The sequence below is a fragment of the Oryctolagus cuniculus genome, chromosome 11 (assembly GCF_964237555.1).
Source record: "Oryctolagus cuniculus chromosome 11, mOryCun1.1, whole genome shotgun sequence".
NCBI classification, from domain to species: Eukaryota; Metazoa; Chordata; class Mammalia; order Lagomorpha; family Leporidae; genus Oryctolagus; species Oryctolagus cuniculus.
Genome location: NC_091442.1, coordinates 66,213,443 through 66,236,035, shown reverse-complemented (window position 1 = coordinate 66,236,035; position 22,593 = coordinate 66,213,443). Strand labels below are relative to the sequence as shown.

General features: G+C 43.3%; 1 protein-coding gene across 4 annotated transcripts in view; it reads right to left on the bottom strand.

The window, feature by feature from the left end:
* SRGAP1 (SLIT-ROBO Rho GTPase activating protein 1) overlaps positions 1-22,593 on the bottom strand; it is a 319,306-nt gene that overhangs the window by 124,923 nt on the left and 171,790 nt on the right. For all 4 annotated transcript variants that reach the window (XR_007919699.2, XM_070052569.1, XM_002711308.5 and 1 more), the window contains exon 4: positions 5,805-5,867. Coding sequence is in view for 3 of the 4 variants with exons in the window: in XM_070052569.1 (XP_069908670.1) it covers positions 5,805-5,867 (63 nt within the window). In the remaining variant the exon portion in view is untranslated. The remainder of the gene's footprint in view (positions 1-5,804; positions 5,868-22,593) is intronic.

The window sequence follows — 22,593 nt, the reverse complement described above, 5'->3', positions numbered from 1 at the left end:
CTTGATCACTAAACCAGGCTTCTGTTCATTGCATCAAGCTCCGCCCTTCCTCCTCCCACCTCTGCTGCACGCGCCTCCCGCAGGCCAGTGGGAACTGATGGGCCGAGGGACAGAATTATTCCAGTTCCCACTTCCTTATTTGTCAAACTGGGATAGACCCGCCTCACAAGGCTGCGGTGAGACAGGAAGGGAACAATGTGATTGCCTCCCAGTAAGGCTGGATAAATCTTCATTTTCTCAGTTCTTTTTCTCTTGATTTAATGAAACTGAGGATGGATTAGCTTGACTCTGGCTACCCATGTGTGTGACGGATGTACACAGTGTGATAATCGATTATGCACAATTAGCAATCCATTTCATGTGGATTTATCATGACGCCTGTGTTCATCTCTATTAGAGTTAGCTTGCTGAGTATGGTAAACTCTTTGTTTTATAAAATGCTGAGTACATGCCAAAAAGCCTAGACAAAGGAAAGAAATATTAGCAGAGGGCAAAAACTGTAACATACAGCTTTTAGTCTTGAAAACTTGGAACCATTGTTTCACGAAAAGCCCATTTGTCGGCTGACGAGGGCACCTTTTGCTTCGAATGTTCCCCTTATTTTCTGTGTCATCATTTCTCTGTTTTTTGCCTTTTTTTCTCATTTGTGCAATCACAGCCCTGTTACTATTTACTATTAATTTGATTTTCTTATGGGAGTTACTATTTTTTTTGTACAAATACCTATCATGCAGAATATTTAAATACAAGTTGAGCATCTCTAATTCACACTACTCTGAAATCTGAAATGCTCCCAGACTGGAGAACTTTTTTGAGTGCTGGTGCTGAAAAAGTTTTGGATTTGGGATGCTCAACTGGTAAAGTCTATGTAAATATTTCAAAGTCTGAAAATTGAGTCAGTTAAGGGATGCTCCTCCTGGCTCCCATGTGTGAAGTCCACCTGTCATTACCGTTAATGCCACCTCTAATCTCCACATCTACTCTGTAAGGTGAAGAGCTGTTACCATACACTCACTCTCCCATTCTATTGTAGATGAGGATGACACTAACTACTAACATTTATCAAGCATTACTACGCTGAGGCACTGTTCTGAGTGCTTTATTAACTCACCTTTATTTTTCCTATTAGCACTTAATTTGTCCATCACCAGTTTATTATTTTTACCCTTGGTCACCTCACTAGAACGTAAATGCCCTCAGAAAGTTCCTGGTTTGTTCTCTTCTATGTCCCGGGTATATCCAACAGTGTTTGGCATAGTAGTCATTCAAAAAACATTTGTTGGTGTGAACGCTTGGGCTCCTGACACCCACAAGGGAGACCAAGATGCAGTGAGTTACTGGCTCCTGGCCTAGCCTTAGCTGTTGTGGGCATTTGAGGAGTGAATCAGTCAATGCGAGATCTCTGTCTCTCTGTCTGTCTGTCTCTCTCTTTTTGGCTTTTTCAAGTAGGTGAAAATAAAGATTAAAAATAATCTGTTGGATGCACACACACTGACTTTTCACATGATCTCTAAGAATTAGGTATTATCATGACCTCCATATTGCAGGAAGAGGGAACTGCGGGAAGACAGACGCAGCCACAGAGCTGTAGGGCTGTGCTAGCAGCTGGGCTGCTTGGCGGACGCTGTGTCGGTCAACTCTGCGAGTCAGTTTCCTTGGGCCACAGGGTGCCCAGATGCTTAGTCAGATCATCTGAGCGTGCCTGTGGGGATGACCCTGGATGAGGGGCATGTCTGAATGAGAAGAGCAGGTTGCCCTCCCCACAATGAGTCGGCCTCTCCCAATCCTCACATGGCAGAGCCAAACCAGAAACCTGGAGGAAGGCCGAATTTGCCCCCCACCCCCACCCTGTGTGAAGGTGTTTTGGCTGGGATGTCAGACTTGGACTTGGACAGGAACTTGCACTATCGGCTCTCCTGGATCTCAGGCTTGCTAACCACACAGATCTCGGGACTTCTCATCACCCATAACTGAGAACCAATTCCTTGTAATGAATCACTTTGCACACACATCCCCTACCGGTTCCATTTCTCTACAGAACCTAGGCTAATACGGATGTCCCGAGAGGCCAGTTCCCCAGTGCCACATAGCTGAAGCTGGGATTCCAACCTAGGTTTGCTGACAGCTGGTGCACTCATGGTTGTTTCCTTAAAGCACGGCATTTTCTGTAGCCTCCTTACCAGCCACGGGCTGCCAATCTTTGGATTTCTTTTATGTAAAAGAGATTATCAACGTCTATTTTGTTTACACCATTATTTTGCGTATCCCCGGTACTCAAGGCCAGACTAATCCTAACTGCTTTGGCAGTGCCCTGTGGTGGTCCAAGAATGCAAATGGAAGCTTGAAATCATTTTGAGACCTTTTTTACCTGCAAACGAAGGCAAGATTGGGCAACAATATGGACAAGGAGCGCTCTGTCTACAGGGCCTTCTCTCGCCTTTCAGAAGACTAGCTGATGCCATCAACCTCTCCTACTCAGAACTGCAGAGCTTCATGCCCCACCCACATAACTTGTACTCCATCTCATCATCAGACGACAGCATATCCACTCCATCACCCACACAACTCGCAGCAATGAAATGCAGTGCCCTCTGAGGCACAAGTCAACACAGGCATCACCTTCTGTTCTCCTTCATTTGAGCCAAGGCCTTCTGATGGGATTTTTGGAATAAACAAAAATTGCTCTGGGAGCAACAGTCATGGGCAAAGAGGTTCACACACAGGTGGTTACCCACCTATAAGGCGGACTGTAATTTAAGGTAGAGTACTCCACTGGTATAAGGAAGTTAATATACTTCTTAAACTCCTAAGGAGTTTCAAGGGTTGACAGCAAGTATTTGTCACAGGCAATTAAACAGCACCCTCAATTCCCTAAGGCTGCATATTTTATTCTTGCTACTTCAGGAATCATTATTACATCACCACTTGTACGAAAATCTATAAATGATGCAACTAGATGGTTATTTGTTCCAAATAACACAGTGTTGAATGAGGAACCATAAACCATACTTCTCCAGCTCCTGGTGCACAGTTCAAATGTACCTCATCTTTACTCTTTCCTAAAAGTACCATGGATATATTTATTTGAATAATACAGAAATCTGAATTGTATCTGAATGTACAGTGCAAATAAGATCAAACAGCTTCTTTTTGACAAAGATGGGAGAGGGAGGGGGAGACAGTGAATACGAGAGGATGTGTGTTTGTGTGTGAGAAAGAGAGAGAGGGAGAGAGAGAAACAGAGAGAGAGAGAGACAGAGAGACAGAGAGAGACAGAGAGAGAAAGATGGAGTTCTTTCCCCATGTAGCATGACCACAGCTTCAGGTGAACATCCTTTCTGGCTAAAGTAAAAATTAAAACCTCGTTGCCTGTCTCCTCTACTCCTTAATTATTTCTCAAATGATTCGAGAGGTTAAATGACCCTGAGGGGGTCACCCAAACTCTGGTAGCAGTTTCTCGAACTTGGGTCCTTTGGGGACCTGTAAGTTTTGAGGAGGTGTCAGCTTCCTTGATTCAACTCTACATCTGCTGAATGTTCAAGTCCCATTAATAGATGAAGTCTCAGAGAAATTTCCCACACATGGCCCTCACGATACAAAATATTCATGACTTTTCTTGTATTCAGTGGTAAAGCTCATCTCTGTCACTGTTGCTTTAACTAATACTATTAGTTCTGTACTAGAAAAACAGGCTGTTGTGACAATGCTGTGACAACTTCAAGACTGACTTTTTCAGGTATTAGGGGTTGATTTACATTTCTAAGTAAAACAATGCCCAAGCAGAAGGAACCACAAGCAAACTGCCACAAAGTCTTCATCTTAAAACAGATCAAGCAGAGAGAACACAGAATTTCTGCTGATTCTGTGGCAGTCTCAGAGGCACAATGCTCATTTACTGTTAAGGTATACGACTTCTAGGAATGGCTGATGATACTTTAGGTTGTCAGAAATTAACACATCACATAAAACACAGGCTAGGAACTGGCCTTTATCATCTAAAGCTTAGCTTCATTAGGTATGTGGCGTGGGGGTATAACCTGATAGCATGAGGCATTTGCAAGTTGTATATAAAATTAAATATTTCTGAAGGAGAAACCAACACACAGGAACCATCAACTCAGTCGTCAGCACAAATACAGCAAATATGCTGCATAAAAATACATCCATCACATTCATACCCCAAAACTGGAAATTCTTTTTATAAAAAATCACTCATTTTATGAAAGTTTAATTTATGGATTCCTTTAGCAACTGTCAATGGAGCATAAAAATTTTAATTCCCAAAATTGTACTTTACAGGCATGGCTTTTTAGGAATAAATGAAAACTGTAAATCAAGAAACACATTTTAATAAATTCTAGGTTTAATTTATCTGTAAAGAAAAGTTTACATAATCTTGTACAATGAAAATGCAAGTATCTATTATTAGTAATCAGTTCTACTTACATCTCATTATGCTATTTTATTCTCTTGTAAAATAAAACTTAAACATCTTCCAAATGAATTTATTTTCATTTTATTTGAAAGACAGAGACAGAGACATAGACATCTTTTATCTGCTGGTTCACTCCCCAGTAGCTGAGAGCAGGCCAGGAGCCCAGAACTAAATCTGGGTCTCCCCTGTGGACGGCAGGGACCTAGCTCCTGGAGCCATCACTGTTGCACCCGGAGTACACATTAGCAGGAAGCTAGAGTCAGAAGGAGAGCTGGGATCCAGTGTAGGCATCCCGAGGGGCCACGTAACCACTGCACCAAATACCTGGCCCAGGAATTAGTATTTATTAATATGATTATTAAGTGTAAAAAAGTTTTTTACATAGGCATATCCCTAATTTCAACCTGCAACATAATTGATTGCAGTTTTTAAATAGCTAACTACTTTTGAATTCTTTAATTTCTTATAATTATATGCAATATACTGTAAATAGAAAGTCAAACAACACAAATTGTCAAGGGGAAGGAAAATAGATACCCTCTCAAAGTAATTTTAATGTATTAAGACATTAACCAAACAAACAACTAATTGAACTGAAACAGGGGAAAATTAGGGCTAGTGTTGTGGTATAGCAGGTAAAGCCACCACCTACAATGCCAGCATCCCATATGGGCGCTAGTTCATGGCCTGGCTGCTCCATTTCTGATCCAGCTCCCTGCTAATGGCCTGAGAAAACCAGCAGAAAATGGCCCAAGTGTCTGGGGCCCTGATACCCATGCGGGACACCTAGATAAAGCTCCTGGCTCCCGGCTTTGGCCTGGCCCAGTGCTGGCTGTTGTGACCATCTGGGGAGTGAAACAGCAGATAGAAGATCTCTCTCTAATTCTGACTTTCAAGATAAACACACACACACATACATATATACAAGTTACACACACATATATACATACACACACATACAGAGATACATACATACATTTACACACACACATAGATGCACACAGACACATACATACATACATACACACATATACACATACATGTACAGAAATACACACATACATACAGAGATATACACACATATATATACAGAGATACATGCAGAGATACACACATACACATACATACAGAGAGACACACACACATATTCAATGTGCATTTACTTGAATACAGTCTCTCCAAGTTGGGAGGGAGTGGCAAAGAAACATACAGCATACACATTGCTTCCCTTGGTACCATATTTCAACCAGACGAGCTGAGCATCTCTCACAACTATAGCTTGAAATGACTTCTAAAATGAGCCATGTCTTTTACAAACCAGAAATCTGAACCAAGAATTCTTGCAAAGGAAGAACGATTATGTGCTTACCGTATAAAGCTCATTAAGAACCTTCATTAAATCCTCATGAAGTTGGAATGCAATCTCTTTGCTCTGTAATTAAGAAGAAATTAAGAAGGAATATTTTAGAACATAATAGAAACTTGTTTCTGAATTATTTGCATCTTAAAATGTTCGCTGACTGAAAAACAGAGCCATTCAAATGAGGCCCATCAAAATGAGAAAGAAAAATAAGAGGGGGAGAAGCATCAGGCTCCCTTGGAAGTTTGGGTAAGGAACAAAAGCCATTAAACATGATCTCAAGCATCCAGTATCCCGCCTCAGTATCAACACAATGGAAGTGTGCATTTTAATTCCCCAAAAAGTTAAGCTAAGTAACAACGTTACTGAGCACAATGTAATCCAAGGTATGTACTTTTTTTTTTTTTTTTTTTTTTTTTTTGGACAGGCAGAGTGGACATTGAGAGAGAGAGACAGAGAGAAAGGTCTTCCTTTGCTGTTGGTTCACCCTCCAATGGCCGGCGCATCACACGATCCGTAGCCAGGAGCCAGGTGCTTCTCCTGGTCTCCCATGGGGTGCAGGGCCTAAGCACTTGGGCCATCCTCCACTGCACTCCCGGGCCACAGCAGAGAGCTGGACTGGAAGAGGGGCAACCGGGACAGAATCCGGCGCCCCAACCGGGACTAGAACCCGGTGTGTCGGCGCCACAAGGCGGAGGATTAGCCTAGTGAGCCGCGGCACCGGCCTAAGGTATGTACTTTTAAATGTAGTAAAATAGCAGTTCACTTAAGGGCCTCATAAATTTTCCTTTTTTAAAAATTTATCTATTTATCTGGGAAGCAGAAAAGAGAGCAGGAGAGAGACAGACAGACACAGAGCTCCCATCTGCTGGTTCACGCCCTAAATCCCATAACTGCTAGAGTTGAGTCAGGCCAAAGCTGAAGTCAGAAATCCAATCCAGGTCTCCCACACCGATGACAGGAACCCAACTGCTTGAGTTGTCACTGCTGCCTCCCAGGACACATAGTAGCAGGGAGAGGAGCCAAGACTTAACTCAGACACTCGGATGTGGGCATCCTCACTGCTAGGTCAAATGCGTACCCTGAATCCATGTGGTGAGTGCTTCAAAAAAAGTTTGTGGAAAGTTAACTAAAAGATAAGCTTATTTTGGAACGAAATTTTTGAAATACATGCATATGTATTATTTTTTTTATTAAGGCAAAAAAGCAGTTTCCTTCTTAACCCAGATGGTAAAAAACAAAACAAAACAAAAAAAAATTTAAATACTGCTAGCTGGGGCCAGTGTACTAGGTTAATGCTCTGCCTACGGTGCTGGCATCCCATTTGGGTGCCAATTCTAGTCCTGGCTGCTCCTCTTCTGATCCAGCTCTCTACTATGGCCTGGGAAAGCAGCAGAAGATGGCCCAAGTCCTTGGGCCCTTGTACCTACATGGAAGACCCAGAAGAAGCTCCTGGCTCCTGGCTTCAGATCGGGGCAGGTTCGGCCATTGGCCATCTGGGGAGTGAACCATCAGATGGAAGACCTTTCTCTCTGTCTCCTCTACCTCTCATTGTCTGTAACTCTACCTCTCAAATAAATAAATAAAAACTTAAAAAAAAAAAAACAAATAAAATACTGCCAGCTGATTCTGAGAGTGTGAGTATTTGAATATTGGTTTTAGCAAAGTATCTAAGTTATTTTATAAGAAATTATACATGTAAGGGATAGGTTTTTTTTTTGTTTTGAACCATGATGTAGTCAACTAGGGAGAATGGGGAAAATATGCAGCATGCTTTAGTCTACAGTTAGAGACAACAGCAACTCTGCAACCCCAGGATCCTGCGCAGTACTTGAGCAACTGGACACCAGGAGTAAAGACCGTAAGGAAGCTCTCATTCTTTCTTTTTCTTTTTTTTTTTTCATTTTTAAAACATTTATTTATTTATTTGAAAGGCAGAGTTGCAGAGAGGCAGAGAGAGAAAGAGAGGTCTTCCCTCGGCTAGTTCACTCCCAAGATGCACCGATCCGGAGCCAGGAGCTTCTTCCGGGTTTCTCACACAGGTGCAGGGGCCCAAGGACTTGGGCCATCTTCTACTGCTTTCCCAGGCCACAGCAGAGAGCTGGATCAGAAGTGGAGCAGCCATGTAGGATCCACATGGGATGCCGGCACTGCAGGTGGCGGCTTCACCCACTGTGCCACAGCGCTGGCCCTGGCTCTCACTTTTGCCCCAGTCCTGGGTCTGCTTAGCACATAGGAAGCTTAACATAAATGCTTGCTGATTGAATCCATAAACACAGGGATATACTTTCTATGTAACTGCTTTGGTCATTACTCAGTGTCAGCTGCCACTGCAGAAAGGGCAGTAAAGAAAAGCTATGGGCCACCTGTCAGCAGACAGCAGGGCTCCTGCAAACACCAGGTCAGGCCTCAAAGACAGTCACATGCGATTCATCCAAGATGAAGTCGACTGAGAAGATAACAGAGTGGAATCCAGATTTTGAGGAATTGAAATTCATTAGCAGCCCTTGCGGCTGAGTTTTCTAGGAGCACTGAGGACGATGCAGCTGTTTATCAAGCTCTGAATGCTTCTACCATCCCCGAATTGGGGAAGGCATTTGGTGCAGCAGGTAGCACGCCAGCTGGGATGCTCAGCTAGGACTGGAGTGGCTCAGACCTGGCTCTGCTTCCAATTCTGGCTTCCTGCTAATTCACACTATGGGAGGTACCAGGTGATACCTCAAGTAGTTGGGCTTCTGCCACCACATGGGAGACCTGGATTGAGTTCTAGGCTCCTGGCTTTGGCCTAGCCCAGCTCTGGCTTCTGCAGCTATTTGGGGAGTGAACCAGCAAATAGAAGATTTTTCTGTGTCTCTTTCAAATAAAATGATTAAGAAAAATTGTCAAATGGCAATCAGAGATTTTATGTTTTGTTGTATCCCTGATGGGTGAAGACAGAGGTTAAGAATCACCCAAGAGTGAGTGTCTTATAGCAGGTAAAGCTACCACCATGATGCTAGCATCCCATAAAGGTGCTGGTTCAAGTCCCAGCAGTTCTACTTCTGATCCAGCTGCCTGTTAATGGTCTGGGAAAAACAGAAGATGGTGTCAGTGGTTGGACCTCTACACCCATGTGGGAGACCCAGATGAAGCTCCTGGTTCCTGTCTTTGGCCTGCTTCAGCCCTGGCTGTTGTGGCCTTTTAGGGAGTGAACTAGCAGAGGGAAGATCTCCCTTTCTCTAACTCTGCCTTTCAAATAAATACAATAAATCTTAAAAAAGAAAAAACACAAAAAAGACTGAGAGGAAAGTCACTCATGAGCAAATGAAGCCAACTGAAACTCATTTCATTTTCCCCAACTCTTGGTGGTTCTGAATGTATACATTACACTAAAGTATACTATGTCTTCAGCTTGGTGCTATTTTAATATCCAGTTTCATTCAAAGATCAACGCCGCCAATTTAGAGTTCTCTAATGGGCTCAAAGGCCACCAAATAATGGCTCAGCTATCCACATTTCAGGTACCAAGTCCAATGGGAAAATATTTCTTGGCTAAGACTTCAAAACAATAATAACAACAACAAAAAAATCCCTTGGGTTCAGTTAACTCCAAACTGAAAATATTAAGGGTCAGATTAAAAGACGGAGGTTTAGAGTTAAAAGACTCCTCCAAGCTACCCTAGACCAAATATCTAAGAAGCAAGATGATTCACTGTACGTTCCATATTTTACAAGACTTCAGCTTATGAGGCAGGAGAAACCTGGCAGTGCAGACAGACTCCGCTCTGCCAAGCACACACTATAATATTTTTCTTTCACCTTTCCCCAGATGCCCTGAAATACATAAAGTTTGTCTGGGAGGCAGGACAGCGTAATGCTTAAGGACTATGGAGTCAGAATGTCTGGTCTGAAGTCTCAGATTTTGGATCTCTCGGTGCCTCAGTTTCCTGAACTGTAAAATGAACAAAGTCACAGCACCTACCTAGCAGAGTTGTTGTAAGCGTTCATGAAATGATACATACATAGCATCTAGACTGATACCTGACACACAGTGAACACTCCATCAGTGCTGTAATTACTTGGTTCCAGAGCACTGTTTGCAGTAATTCCCTTGAGTGAAAAGCCACATCCTACTTTCCTTTCCTTTGGGCTCCTAGGCACATATTCCATGGACATACATGCAAGAGGTGCTTGGGAGAAACTGGCTGATTTTTACATCCTTCCCCAATGCTCTCAGGGCTAGGTGCCCCCAGATGACACCCGATTTCCAAGGGCCCCCAGGCACTGTGCGCCAGCCATTGGACTTTCTTTCATCCGTATGTTGTCACCATGTGCATATTAAACCTGCCTTCCTATACTCCCTTTTGTGGGGAGTCCTCCCATGAGTGATACTGAACAAGTTAATGAAGCATCCATTAGGCAATGAGTAAGTCGTCATGCGAATGCGACAAGGGATACTCAACTCATGAAAGAAGCGCTTTAGGAGCTGGCGATTCCAGATTTTTTGAGGAGATGATGAGGAGTCCCTTTCAGGAGATGGACCCATGCTGTTTCCATCACAGAACACCAAAATTTCTGTTTGTTTGCTTTAAATGACAGTCCAACCTTCCACAGTCTAGTAAATAACCCACAAGCGAACCATTTTCTTCCCACCACCACACCTACGGTCAGCCAAGGTTGTTCAAGAATTGGACCACGTCCTGAGAAGACTAGTCCACAGACTAAGGCATGAGTTCTCACACTGTATTCACAGAGACTTGGGCTAGACACAACATCAAGTTCTAGCCCAAGCGCTGGAGTACAGTCCCTGTCCTCTTGGTACGAAAACTTAAAGGGTCACTTGATGTTACTCCCACCTCCACTTTAAATACGTTTCCAAATTATTGCACTAACAGTGAGAAACAATCACTTCTTCCAAATACTACCCTAGAACTCAAAAGAAGTAATCTTGAAACTAAACATGGCAGTGCCAGGATACTGCTATGTTAGCCTAATGAAATAAAACCTGCCAATTAGAACGTATCTGGGCTGCTGAAGTTCATCAAAGGTGTTGTGCTGCAGTGGACTTGGAATGCTGGCATCTCAATTCAGAAATGGGTTCAAGTCCTGGAAGGCAGTGGGTAACGCTCAAGGACTTGGGTTCCTGCCACCCACATGAGAGATCTGCATTGAGTTCCTAGATCCTGGCTTCAGCCCGCCAGCCTGGGCTGTAGTGGGCATGACTCTGCCTTTCAAAAAAGTAAAAATAGATAAATAAACATCTAAAAAGTCCACCAAAATTCAGTAGGCTAAAAATCCTTTACAGTCTATTTAATTGAAGACAGAAAACAGGGAGAGCAAACCCTTGATCCCTGAAAAAGAACTGCTACCGAAAATGATATCAATATTAAGGAAAGCAAATAATGTTCCTTTTGGATAAGAGAATAAAGCACTTACGAATTGAAACATGTTGAATATTATTTGAGATTAGTTGAATAAAATTGCTTTAGCATGAAGAAGAAGAGCCTCCTTGGTTTATTCAGGCATGGATTTGGAAAAGGAAAGAGGTTTTTCCGTTTTTCCACACTGAAATGAGCCTATGTAAGTTCAAATGGTAGTAAAACACCTCATTAATTTTATTAGGATTCCTTATGAAAAGGAAACTGCTTAGAACTTTGATTCAGCTAACATTTATTCAACATCTCCAGCATATAAACTCAAGCTGAGCTACAAATCCATTTCCAGTTATTTACTATCTACTGTCACTTTGATGTTTTAGATACCTCAGACCTGAGTCCAAAGTTAACAGTCCCAAAGTTTTTATCTTTAACCATTATGAAGATGAGTTATGTATATTGGAGAATACTAGAAAAACAGAATACTGAAGGACTAAAACCACTACCATTGCGACTTGATGCATTTCCTTTATCGAAACATAGGTCTGAGTTGTAATCATTTCATCATAATAACGTTTTTTTTTTCAGTTTTCACTTATAAAATTTTGCAAGGTTTTACATAATTTTCAGAGGTATCACAACTGGATTCATGATGACTACTAAGGGATAAACTTTAACTCTTCTATTATAGTGTTCAATGTTTTCACTGATTCATTATTTACTTATTCAATTTTACCAATATATTTTAAGTATTCTGAAGTGTTGAACATGAACATTATCTTACATTTAGTGTTCTTTGTTTAAGCTAATTCCCAAACACAAAATTGCTAGGATAAGAAGATTAAGTACATGTTTAAGACCTTTAAAACATGTGCCAATATTATTTCTTAAAGAGTCACAATGAATGTATACTGCTTCCAGAACCACAATGTTACCCAGTCGAAAATCTGAGGTTCATCCAAGACGTACGGCTCCTCCTTGAAGAAGTCATCAATCACCTGTTTTGGTTGATCCATTTTTCTATGTCATTAAAATAAAAAAAAAAGTAGGCATCCCTCAATTAAAATTCATTAAAGGCCTGGTATATTTTTTTTAGGCTAGAGTCCAGATTTCTTAACTTGACGGTAATTTCCCACGCCTAACTAGTCTACTTCACTTTCCACAGATCCCCAACCCCGGCTTCAGCCTGGTGACTGTAAGCTGCAAACGCTCAGGCCCGGCCTTCACAGCTGTGTGCTTGTCACAGGCTGTTTCCTCTACCTAAACTCTCCTTCCTTCTCTTCCCTGCTGCTACTCTGTGAGAACTTTCTGGTAACTTCATCTTGTCATCTCCTGAAAGAAATCAGATCCTCCCTTCCTAGTAATTGTATAATATATTCATTTATCACCACCTCTGGGCTATGTAAGTCCGTGGTTAAGAGTTCAAACTCTGGGAGGCAGCTGTTGTGGCACAAGTGGGTTAAGTAGCCACCTGTGATGCTGGCATCCCCTATGGGCGCTGCTTCAAGTCCTGGCTGCCCCTCACTGCTAACCCAGCTCCCTGCTAATGTGGGAAAGCAGTGGAGGATGGCCCGTGTACTTGGGTCCGTGCTACCCAGGTGGGAGATTTGGATAGAGTCCTAAGTTCCTGTCTTCAGCCTGGCCCAGCCCTTTGGGGAGTGAACCAGCAGATGGAAGATCTCTCTCTCCATCTCCTTCTCCCTCTCCCTGAATGACTCTTTCAGATAAGTAAATAAGTAATCTTTAAAGAGTTCAAACTCTGAGACTGAACTGCCTATCTTTACACTGCCTTGCTTCAGCCTGTAGTCTTTAATCATTCTGCGAGGTCTCACTTTTCCCACTAGAACAATGTCACAGGGTTTTCTTGGGGGGGTAGTCCTGATTAAACATTTAACACAAAATGCTAGTATTATGCCTATCACATTTCTTTCTCTTCTCATAAATGGAGTTTCTTCGAAAAGACCAAATCCTAAACATCTTTGTATTCACTGGGCCTACTCTGGTGCTTGGCATACGACAGGTGCTGGATGGGTCCCAGAGCTGATTCAGGCCTGGGTTTTGCTCTCCAGAGTTCTCAGCCTCACAGAGGAGCCACACGCACCTGAAGAGCTTTCTACAAGGAGTGCTACAGCAGGAACAGCAGCAGGTGGGCCCTGGCCACAGCCCTACTCCTGGAGGCCTGGAGGTGTGCGCTCTGGACTCTCCCAGGAAGGAGAAGGACAGAACATAGAGCATACTGTAACAACCACACGTGAGTACACTGACTAATTAGTCAAGTGATCTCTGTGGCTGGATTAAATGACCAATTCAGAGGCTGCTGGGCTCTCACAGAGGTATTTTTAAAGTAAATCTATGGTGATGACTAGCTGAAGAGTCCTGACCTTATGCTGAGTCAGAGCGGGAGGGAGAGAGAAAGAGGGAGACTGGATTAAATTTTTAATGAGAGGGTTTCAAATGATTTTAGTGTCTCACGCTCAGTCAGTTTTGGACATAAATTCTGGTGAAAGGGGTCAGGCTATACTTGCGCAGTGTGTTTGTGCTTTTAAGCTTTCAAAACTCATGTTCATGTGTCTTTATAATAACAGATCCCCTTAATTCAGGTAAACTCTGCAGACAGAGGCTATAGCACTCTACAAAAAGTCTAATGGAGAAAAGTTGGCCTGGGCTTAACGGCCCAAACCAAGTTTCTGGATGATACTTACAGTATTTCTGAAGATTTCCTTTTCATCTGCTGAGGGTCATGGTTTTACAATTATTAAAATCAAAACTAAATATCAGAGCATGGAATTACCCTCACAATCTGCTATACCAAGGAAGGTGGGAAATCAGTATGCTCGTAGAGACCAATCCATGCACTAGAAAATGTGGGAAAGAGAGAACATAGATACGGCAAAAATGAGACAAGACTCAATCATAAAGGGAACTAGCCGGGTCTTCTCCCATAGACTAATGGAGCTGGCAGGCAAATGTGGCGTTCCACACCCCCCACCCCCAGGTTCAAAAGGTCTGTCCTGGCTGTGCTGAGCACATGCGGAGACAACTTGAAAGGTGCAAGTCACCTATGCAAAATCACTCACAACTTGCCAGGTCATAGTAAGTCATAGGAAGCACTACACGGGGGTGCAGTACCTGAACTGATAAATAACTCCAGGCCGGAATGTAAAATTCTACAGGCAATGAAGTAGACTGAGCAATAATTTTCATCTTCACCTTTCATTTCCTCAACTCTCCAAGAAACACAGTTTTTCATGCGAGGGTTATTTATTCAAAATGGTGATAAAACTGGCAGTACCTTTTCAGTGTCACTAAGTGAATACTCAGTTAAGTATATGCTCTCAGTGGCTGATGGAAACAAATCTACCCCATTAAAATTAGAGTAAGCTGCAAGGAGACTCTGGTCCAGACTGTAATATAATGAACTAAAACATATCAGAAATAGATTTCTATACTGTTATTCAATATGCTGAACTTTACAAAAATTTAATAACTCAGCTTAACATGTCCTACCACAATAATATGTCTTCTTTGGTACATGAACTTGAGTCTGCTAACTTAGCAGTAAAGCCAAGTGGCATTCTCTACTGGAAGAGCCGTGGCCGTGTAGAGTTCCAACACCCCTCCGTTCCCCCCAGGGAGTCCAAGGTCTCCTGGCTACAGCAAACTGGCTGGGTTATAAGTAGTCTGTGGCTCAAGCTACCTAGCAAACCCATGACCTTAATTTTTTAAAAAAATATTTATTTGAGAGGAAAAGTTCCAGAGAGAGGGACAGAGATAGAGAGAGGTCTTCCACAGGCTTGTTCACTCCCCAAATGGCTACAACGGCCAGATGGAGCTGAGCCAATCTGAAGCCAGGATCTAGGAGCTTCTTCCAGGTCTCCCACGTGCTCCTAGTGCTCCCAAGCACTAGGGCCATCTTCTACTGCTTTCCCAGGACATCAGCGGGGAGCTTGATCCAAAGCAGAGCAGCCAGTATTCAAACAGGTGCTCATATGGGATGCCGGGGCCGCACGTGGAGGCTTACCATGCTATGCCACAGCACCGGCCCCAAGACCTTAGTCTTAATAGCACTATAGTATAAGTATTCACACCATTTGCAAAAATAAATCACTAAGGAGATTTGTCATCACTGAATTAGCAAGCAGAAGGCAGAACTTCTTTTGAGTTACTGACGTAAGTTCATTCATTCACTGACTCACTCAAGCATTCGGCCATTCCTACCAGTTTTTTACTGAGTGCTTTCTATGTGCCACAGGTAGAAAAGTGGCCTTACAGGGCCGACACTGTGGCATAGTATGCTAAGCATCTGCCTGCGTTGTGACATCCCATATAGGTGCCGGTTCAAGTCTCAGCTGCTCCATTTCCAATCCAGCTCCTAGCTAATGGCCTAGGAAACACTAGAAGATGGCCCAAGTGCTTGAGCCCCTGCACCTGCATGGGAGACCCAGAAGAAGCTCCCAGCTCCTGGTTTCAGATCAGTCCAGCCCCAGCGGTTGTGGCCATCTTGGGAGGGAACCAGTGGATGAAGATCTTCCTCTTTGTCTCCCCTTCTCTCTGTCTATTACTCTGCCTCTCAAGTAAATAAATGAATCTAAAAGAAAAAATAAAGTAGCCTCACATGAGACAATGAGAGGGAAAGATAGAGAAAACAGTTTCAATCGAGTCTGATCTGTGCTTATTCAAACAATTTAAAACAAGCAAACTCTCTATATAATTCCTCAAACAAACCCTCAATTTCTTTGCACTCAGTAAAAAACTGGTAGGAATGGCTGAATGCTTGAATGATTAAGTGAATGAATGAACTTACGCCAGTAACTCAAAGACGTTCTGCCTTCGGCTTGCTAATTCAATGATGACAAATCTCCTCCTTAGTGATTTATTTTTGCAAATAGTGTGAATTCCTTTGCAAACAGTGTGAATTACTGTTAAGGAATGGCCACGTGGGGCCACTAAATCCCCTGTCTACCATCATCTTCCCTAGCACCCTTTTTTAAAAAATTTTTTTTTTATCTTTGACAGGCAGAGTGGACAGTGAGAGAGAGAGACAGAGAGAAAGGTCTTCCTTTTGCCATTGGTTCACCCTCCAATGGCCACCGCGGCCGGTGCACTGCCCTAGCACCATTTCTTAGAAACGTGCTAGCCTTGGCCAGAGATGCAGGCCCTTGTCCGTGCTGCTCTCTCGGTAAAGGAGACTGTCCTACTGTGACTCCTGTGTAAAATCTCAGCAAGCTGAAGAGCTTGATCAGATGTCACTCTCTCTGTGAAACCTTTCTATTTTCCTAGGCAGAAGGCCTTATTCAATTCTGTACTCTTAGATCCCATCTCTGAGAGCACTTACGAATTTATAATGTAATCTGACATCGACATTTCCTTCCCTTACTGGATTCTAAGCTCCTGTGAGGCACCAGTTGAGGATCTATGTCTTACTCTTGCACCCTTAGCACCTGCCATTGTGTGATTGCCTCTCATGTAAAGGTAATCAATAAAGGTTTGTTGAATGAATAATAAACTGGAATGCCTATTGTGTTTTGGAAAGGAAAACTGATTACAATAAAGTTAGGTTTCAGAAAAATGAAAATGGAGGGGAAGCAGAAGTTACAATATACTAATCACAAGGGTTCAATAGAATGATCAGACTTTGTTGAATAACAAAAATTGATTATTTTAGCAATCTCCATTTTTAGACTTTAACAGAAAAAATTTATGGACATAGTCATTCAAGGAAGTGCATTAGCCAATTATAGTTCTATATGTTCAGTTGAAACTCTTAAAAGTTCAAAAAGTAAAAGTGGGACATGCGTTTATCTACTGTTTATTATTAAATATTATTTTCCTCAGTCTAAATAGTTCATATATCCAGTATCAAAACCTTTTCATTTCATAGGTTTCTAGGTCAATCAAAGTATTTAGTTGGTAAAATGTCTTTCTATTTAACTGCTTCTCTGACAATGAGAAATACTTCTGTCTTTGAGACTTAAAAAGTCCTTAATGATATCTGACAGCCATATTCAGTATCTGTTCTGCAAATGCGTATTTTTGGGTTGCTATAATCTAAGGTATCACAAGTGTTTCTTAATTCAAATATTTGTTATATGTGCAATCTCCTTCAAAATGGCATTCTCTGCAGCTGCCTGAAATCTTTTAGACTCCTGCCATCTGGAATTAAACAGAGTCTTCAACTGGTACGAAGCCCTGGCTGGCGACCAGAATACCATTCTTGGGTTGCTTTAGAATGTGTTGATGTCAAGTGCAGACACCTCGACATATGGCAGGAATGTTCTCTCCTCATCAGCTCCTTTCTTAAGCAAGCAACTCCGTTCTTGGCTGAGAAGGCTGGGTAAGGATTTGGTGTGTCAATGGTCTTTTTGAAAATGAACTTAAGTGCTGATCTTTTATACGTAACTGAACCTGAACAAATGTGGTACTGCACAGCCTTTTTTTATTCCTTTGATTTATAGGAAGAGAGGGACTGGGTACCTTTCAACCTAGCTCATGTTTGTTCCTTTAATTTGAGTTGTAAACCCAGTGATTAGAAAATGAAAGACACTGGAGCATTTCTTTTAAGGAGTCCATTTAGTTTGGTTTCCCTGAATTTTTTTTTTAAATGAATGCATATTCATTCACTTTCAGCTAAGGCAGAACGGCCTTCTGTCAGTGGTTTACTCCACAAATGTCCACAACAGTGGGTGGGCCAGGTTCTCCTGGACAGGAGCCCAGAACTCAGTATAGGTTTCCTAGGTGCGGTTCAGAGGCCCGAGTGCTGCAGCCATCATGTGCTGTCTCCCAGAATGCATTAGCAGGCAGCTGGCTCAGAGGCAGAGAAGCTGGAACTCTGACCAGCTCTCCAGTAAAGGGAGATGGGCATTCCGATCAGTGGCTTAACCCACTGCTCTGCGGTGCCTGCCTCCACTGAGTGTCTTCAATGTGCAGGTTTATGGCACTGGCAAACTTTGGAAAGTTTTCTTGCAATTATTTAATTTTTTTTTCTTGCAACACACTTACTGTTCTCTTTCAGAGACTCTGAGGTCAGCAATGATAGAGCTGCCAAAAGTCCCTAAGGCTCGTTTATTTTTTTTTTAAATAATTTTTCTCTCTGTTGTTCAGATGGGATAATTTCTGTCTAACTTCATGTTCATTGATTCTCCCCTCTATAATCTCCATTCTGCTACTGAGCTCATTTGGTGAGTTTTATTTTATTTTAATCACCACATGAATTTCCAGTTCTAAAATTTCCATTTAGTTCTTTATATTTTCTGTTTTCTTGCTGAGACTTTCTATCTTTCCATTCATTTTAAGAGTGTGGGCCCTTACTTCTTGGAACTTTTTTTTTAAAATTATGACTGCATTAAAAATTTGTGTAAGGGACTGGTGATATGGCATAGTGGGTTAAGCCAAGGCGTGCAATCCCAGCATTCCATATGGGCACCAGGTCGATTCCCAGCTGTTCCACTTCCAATCCAGCTGCCTGCTAATGTGCCTGGGAAAGCAGTGGAAGATGTCCAAAGTACTTAGGCCCCTGTACCCATGGGGGAGAACTGGATGAAGCTCCTGGCTCTTGGCTTTGTCCTAGCCCAGCCCTGGCTGTTGCACTCATTTTGGGACTGAACCTGTGGATGGAAGATCTCTGTCTCTCTTTCTCTTTAAAAGATAATTTTTTTAAAGTCTTTGTTAGGTAATTCAAACATCTGTGTCACCTCAGAATTGGTATTTGCTGACTGGTTTTCCCACGTCAGGTGAGGTCCCCCTGGTTCTTTGTAAACTGAGTATTTTTGGCTTTTTTGAATATGATGATATGAGACTCTAGGTCTTGTGTAAGCCCTAAACAGAATGTCTTATGAGGAAATCAATCTGTGTGCATTCAGGACACAAACTGTGATCAGTCATCTATGGGCTGTGGTTTCAATGACAACTCCATTTTCAATGCCTGGGCCGTGTTACATGCATCTGCCCAGCATGCACACCCTCCAATGGCCAGTACAGAACCCAGGCAGTGGTTCTAGCCATTCGCTCAGTTCTCAATGTCTCTGTTAGGTTTACTGTAACGATCAGACCCACTGATGTGCAGCTTAGGGATTCAGGAGTTAATAAAGAACTGTGCAGGGGGTTGCTTTCTCAATCTGCATCCTCTTGGTAACCTTGGTAGTATTTTTTGATTTTTTGGGCTCCCTTTTTCAGTACTTTGGAAAGACTGGGATTTAGTTATTCTAAGCTAGCCCACACTTCCCACAACTGTGCCCATATCAAAGGCCAAGTTGTAGCAGGACAGAGCAAAGAAAGTAGGGGTTCATGTCACCTTCTTGGACCACAGCGCCTATGACTGGGGAGGAAAGTTCTCTCTCTTGGAGTTCTGGGTACCGGTGGGACCCTGTTGCTATCACTGCTGCTTTTTGAAATCCCACGATGGGATTTTCTGAGCTGGAAGAATTGGAGAGAAGAAACAAAATTTAAAAATTCGGGATTTTTTATTTTCCTTGTTTGCTCCTTGACTTACAAATAAAGGCTCCTCCGGGAGCCGCTATGTTCATATCCGGTGTCTACTTCCAGGTGTCTAGCTGCCTGGCATCAAGGATGGGGATACTGAAGGGACAAGAATGGGAAATGCACAGCCAGTCCGGTGGTACTTTAAACTAGGGTCTTTCTCAACCCACTCGCCACTGTCCTAATGAAGAGTGTTAAGTTGCTGCTAGTCTGTCCAGGTTTTAGAGACGTATTCAGTTGGGACAATATGGTGGGTTACACTTATTCCAACTAGAACCTGTGTTTACCTTTTTTTTTTTTTTTTTGACAGGCAGAGTGGACAGTGAGAGAGAGAGACAGAGAGAAAGGTCTTCCTTTGCTGTTAGTTCACCCTCCAATGGCTGCCGCGGCCAGCGCACCGCGCTGATCCGATGGCAGGAGCCAGGTACTTATCCTGGTCTCCCATGGGATGCACGGCCCAAGCGCTTGGGCCATCCTCCACTGCACTCCCGGGCCACAGCAGAGAGCTGGCCTGGAAGAGGGGCAACCGGGACAGAATCCAGTGCCCCGACCGGGACTAGAACCCGGTGTGCCAGCACCGCTAGGCAGAGGATTAGCCTAGTGAGCTGCGGCGCCGGCCCTCCAGTTGTTTTAAAAATGAATAATAACTTGGCTGTATAGAGAATTTGAGGGTCATAACTTTCCTTCAACTGGTATTGTAGGGTTTGCTCCACTGTCTTCCAGCATTTAACATTACATACAAGAGGCATCATCTGTGTTCTTCCTGGGAAACAGGATGTTTTCATGAGATGCTTGTAGAATTCAGTCAAGCTTGAAGCTTGAAAGGACTAGGAAGGTCTATTTATGTATTTTCTCTTCTCAGTAAGTTTGCTGGAAACCTCATATGCTATTTCTCAAGTGGGAGATTTTTCTCCTATTGCGTTGCTTTGATGTTTAATTCTTAGTCTCTCCAGGGGATGTGTGCAGTCTTCCTTACTTTTTCAACCCTCCTGACTCCTCGCAGATGACTCTTAGCCTCTTGCTCATCAGAAGGCGTCACTTCCAACGTCACAAAGCAACAGCACCAAATCCCACAACATCCTGCCACCTGCCTACAAGATAATGCACATACGCCCTCTCTCGTTCCTCCGCTCCCACGAAAGCCTCTTACCAATCATTTTGAGCTTTCCCGTTTCATAGCTTCTTCCCTTCAACATTTTCAACAAGGTCTGTTCTCACATCTTTAAACCATCACCAAAACCTCTTCTCTTGATCTCTGACCTCCTTCTCAACACGTCTCTACAGTCTCATCCACATCCTCTGCCCTAACCTGCTAACCCTTCTTCCCACTCAGTCCCTCCCATTCCGCTCTTAGCAAGGAGCCCAGCTGCCTTCGCTGCTGAATCCAGAGGACATGGCTCAGATCTCGAGACACTGACGGCTTCCTGCCTGCTTCCCAGACACGTCACTCCCTCAGGTTTCCTTCCAGCTCCCTGGTCCTTCACAGCCACGTTAGAGCGTATGTTTCTTCTTCTCGTCCTTTTTTTCCTATTTATTTTTTGAGAGTTTTCTCGGATGCATTTCAACCACCCTCAAGATCTTAATTAACCAGCCACATACTGAAGAGGCCCAGCTGTGCAGTCTTCATCTCCCTCCTTAAGCTCTTGGTCTCCTTCTGAGACTTCTCTAGCCAGTTATCCACAAACGTATCCAGATCTAACTTGCCATTCTGTCCACCATCTCTTTGTGCATCCAGTCTCCTCCTCTTCTCTGGGTCCCGTCAGGTCAGATGGTCAGAACCTGGATGTCGCTGTTGACTGCTCCCTCTCTGCTCCCACCCCAGCCAACCATGACCAAAGCCCACAGACACTAAGTACAACATTGTGCCTACATCTGTGTGCTCCTCTGTCTCTGCTGCCACAGCCCAGGGAGAGCATCACCAGCCCTCACGGGGATAAATACCAAGAGCTTCAAAATGGGCACCTCGGATCCTGGTCTTACCACCTTTCAGTCTACCCTCCCTCTCCAGACACCCTGAAAGCTCATCACGTCGCTACCACGTCCAAAGCCTGGGAATGGGTTTCTACTGCTCTTAGGATAAACACAGACTTTCATCTAGAGTCCTTCTTACTTTTACATTTGTATCTCTTTCCATCTGCCTTCTCCCATTCCTTGATTTGCCCACAAAGAACTCTTTTTCCCCTCAAAATCTATGTTCTCTCATGCATCTGGTTCTTTTTATATATTTCTTCTTGGAACAGTTTTCTATTCCTTTCTTGCTACTCCTTCCGTCTTGCTCTCTCTGACTCTTTCCAGCTAACTCTTTTTTTTTTATTTTTATTTTTTTATTTTTTTAATTTTTTTTTTTTGACAGGCAGAGTGGACAGTGAGAGAGAGAGACAGAGAGAAAGGTCTTCCTTTTGCCGTTGGTTCACCCTCCAATGGCCGCCGCGGCCGGCGCACTGCGGCCGGCGCACCGCGCTGATCTGATGGCAGGAGCCAGGAGCCAGGTGCTTTTCCTGGTCTCCCATGGGGTGCAGGGCCCAAGCACCTGGGCCATCCTCCACTGCACTCCCTGGCCACAGCAGAGAGCTGGCCTGGAAGAGGGGCAACCGGGACAGAATCCAGCGCCCCAACCGGGACTAGAACCCGGTGTGCCGGCGCCGCTAGGCGGAGGATTAGCCTAGTGAGCCGCGGCGGCCTCCAGCTAACTCTTAATAAACGATTCAAGTTTCAGCTCTCCTGACCCCAAACTCATAGGAAGCGAAGGGCTTCTTTTTGAATCTGTACAATTAACATGTTGTACCTAAACCAAGGTTTTACTGGTCTATAGCTCCCTACTGTAAAATCCAAGGGGCAGGACACAGTCTGTCTTGGCCATTGCTGTATCCTCAGAATCTTGAACATCTGAGACAAAGCAGGCTAAAACGAGTATTTATCGAAGAATAAATTAATGAATAAAATGTAGCAAATAGGAGGCTGAACTTGAT